The sequence below is a fragment of the Nematolebias whitei genome, chromosome 3 (genome assembly GCF_014905685.2).
Source record: "Nematolebias whitei isolate Nwh7 chromosome 3, NemWhi1, whole genome shotgun sequence".
Lineage (NCBI taxonomy): Eukaryota > Metazoa > Chordata > Actinopteri > Cyprinodontiformes > Rivulidae > Nematolebias > Nematolebias whitei.
In genome coordinates, this window is record NC_056500.1 from 27,395,018 (window position 1) to 27,397,649 (window position 2,632).

The 2,632-nt window shown below is 44.9% G+C and overlaps 1 protein-coding gene across 1 annotated transcript in view; it reads right to left on the minus strand.

The window, feature by feature from the left end:
• Positions 1-2,093, minus strand: part of LOC119407918 (LIM/homeobox protein Lhx8-like) — a 5,124-nt gene extending 3,031 nt beyond the window's left edge. Inside the window, exons 1-5 of the mRNA XM_037674749.1 lie at positions 2,025-2,093; positions 1,336-1,461; positions 1,029-1,150; positions 487-707; positions 313-416 (exon numbers count right to left, since the gene is read on the minus strand). Coding sequence (XP_037530677.1) covers positions 313-416; positions 487-707; positions 1,029-1,150; positions 1,336-1,461; positions 2,025-2,093 — 642 coding nt within the window. The remainder of the gene's footprint in view (positions 1-312; positions 417-486; positions 708-1,028; positions 1,151-1,335; positions 1,462-2,024) is intronic.
• Positions 2,094-2,632: the final 539 nt, after the last annotated feature.

Sequence of the window (2,632 nt, forward strand, 5' to 3'; positions counted from 1 at the left end):
TGCTGCAGGCCTCCTGCTGTAGAAATATAAGCAGCTTTGACAAAACAACACCTGATTCAGTCATTTAACAGAATCATATTATTTAATAAATTGTTTTAAACAGGTTTTGTTAAATGGATCTAATTTAAAGTTTTCTTTAAAAACAAAACAAACAAAAAGCCTGTTTTTCTGCGGCTGCTCCCCAAAAAATTGTACTAAAATTTCACCCAACATATATTAAAATGTTTTTGTTTTTTTTGTATGATTTTTTTTAAATTATTATTATTATTGTATGCATGGTTTTATTGTATTTCTACTTGTTTGTGTGCGAACCTGCAGCTGGTCGGCAGTGAAGCTGGTTCGGGCTCTCTTGGAGGGTTTGGGCTGGTTTATTTCCTGCTCTGTGGGCACAGCTCCCTCCATGTTGACTCCGTTTCCTGCAGCGAACGTTCACATTAGACGAGTGTGGAAATAACTAGAAATGTTTTCCTGTTTGTGCCGGTGCACCTTTCTCCACGGCCCTCTTCAGGTTGTCCAGCATGCAGTCGTAGTGGACCCTGCAGAGCACCTTCCCCTCCACCAGGGCGAACTCCTCCCCGGTGGAGAGCTGCCTCTTGCAGGAGAAGCAGGCGAAGCACGCCAGGTGATAGACGTTGCCCTTGGCCCGGCGGACCCAGTCTGTGGAGTGGATGTTCCGGCCGCAGCACGCGCACCACGTGCCGTATCTTCTGCAGGGAGGAGTCGAGCCTCATTTCATTGAATTAAAGACAAATACTGACCTGTTCCGTTCAGTTAAAATCACTTTAAACCGATATTTTATTCAATAATTATTTAGGTCTTTTGTATTTTTTTATTAATGATTCAACATTAACTCATCTTTTCACTTTTTATTCTCACAGCCAAATGGAAGAAAAAAAAATCTATTGTTTTTTTATTTTTTATGTGATTTTTTTATTTATTTTTTTAAGTAGTTTAATTTTCTGCATTGATTTGGATCCTGTGACGGAGCCTCCCTTTTACTTCGTGCTCAGAAAAACGCATGCACGCACCGGAAGTAATCCAGTTTGCAGAACACCTCCTTCTCTTTGATGTAGCAGCTCGCGTGGCTGCCAAGTGAAGTCTGGCACACGCTGCACGAGAGACAGCGCACATGCCAGCACAGGTCGTTCACCTACAGCGTGGAGATGGGTGGGTGTGTGTGTGTGTGGGGGGTGGGGGGGGGGGGGGGGGGGGGGGGTAATAAATACCAAAACATCACAGTTATCCAAAAGAAAACGCCAAAGGGAACGAAAACATTCAAATGAACTCGGAAAAAGAACTAGAAACAAACAAACATAAATAAAAGAAAGTGTTTACCTTTAATAAGTATTTATCCACTATTTCCTCGTTGCAGCTCGCGCACACGCTCCTGCCCAGCAGAGGCGCGGATGGCATGTCCCGCGGGGACGAAGTGTCTTCATCCAACACCTCCAGCTGCGCGCCCTGCGGACAGCGCGCAGTTTTACGCACAGGAGCGTCTACAGACAGCGCAGAGCACGCGCGCACAACTGATGTGTCGGAACCCCCGCACACATTTCAGACATAATAAAAAAATAAATTAAAAAAAGTTTACAATAGGACCAGAGTTTATCTTTTTGTTATTTATGCAATAAAAACGACGGGACAGTGCGCGTTCCGTGAACTGTGAAAGTGGCCACCAGGGCTCGTTTTTAACTTTTAATCCCGCGACATGATTTTAAACACGAAAGGAGAGTAACGTTTAAACAAAAGGCAGATAATGTAATTTAAAAATATTACGCACGGATTTGCCCTCAATGTGCCATAACCATTTCAAATAAAACAATAAAAGTTTATTTTACTATGCTTTTAAACTCGACAACAACCACAAAGTTATTATTCCTCGCGCATTAAACTGACAGATTAGAGTAGATTAGAGTAGATTAGAGTAGATTAGAGCTTTCTTCGCCTCAAACAACCAAAACATTTAAAAGAACTCTCAGTTCCGCTTTTGTTCCGCTGCTGTGCATAAATCCTGATCAGCCTACCAGGATGTCCCTCCTGTCCTCCGTGGACTTGTCCAGCAGCTCTCCGTCTCCCTTGCAGTCCTCACGCATGACGGGAGGATGTCGGCGCGTGTCAGTGCGCGGCTGCAGCTGCCTTAAAAGTCCCCCCCCACCCCCCCCCCGCTCCCCCCATCCATATCATGCCTTTCACTTTTCACCATGACAACGCGGCGGATGAAACCACAATGGCATTTAGAAGGGAAAGATAGCCATTACTTAGAAAAACAGACAACACTCGAGGCAAAACTTCACGCGCGCGCGATAACAACAAGAAAAATGCGCGCGCGCCCGCTGCGGTCATGGGAAAAGACGCGTCAATCAAGAAAACCAGCGCGAGGTCTCGAGGAGAAGAGGATTGATTTATTTAATAACAGCAATTAATATCAAGCCTTGGGGTGGTGGGGGGGGGGGGGGGGGGAGAGAGACTTAACCAAAAGGTGAAGAGGGCTCATTAACTACTTGAGTTTTAATTGCAGAGTTCAGAGGAGGGCGTCATTTTCTTTGACATTTCTTCAAATTGTGAAAATACTGAGCTGTCATCCTGTGGAAGGGGCCCACTCTTTATTTAATTGACACCCCCCCACCCCCAC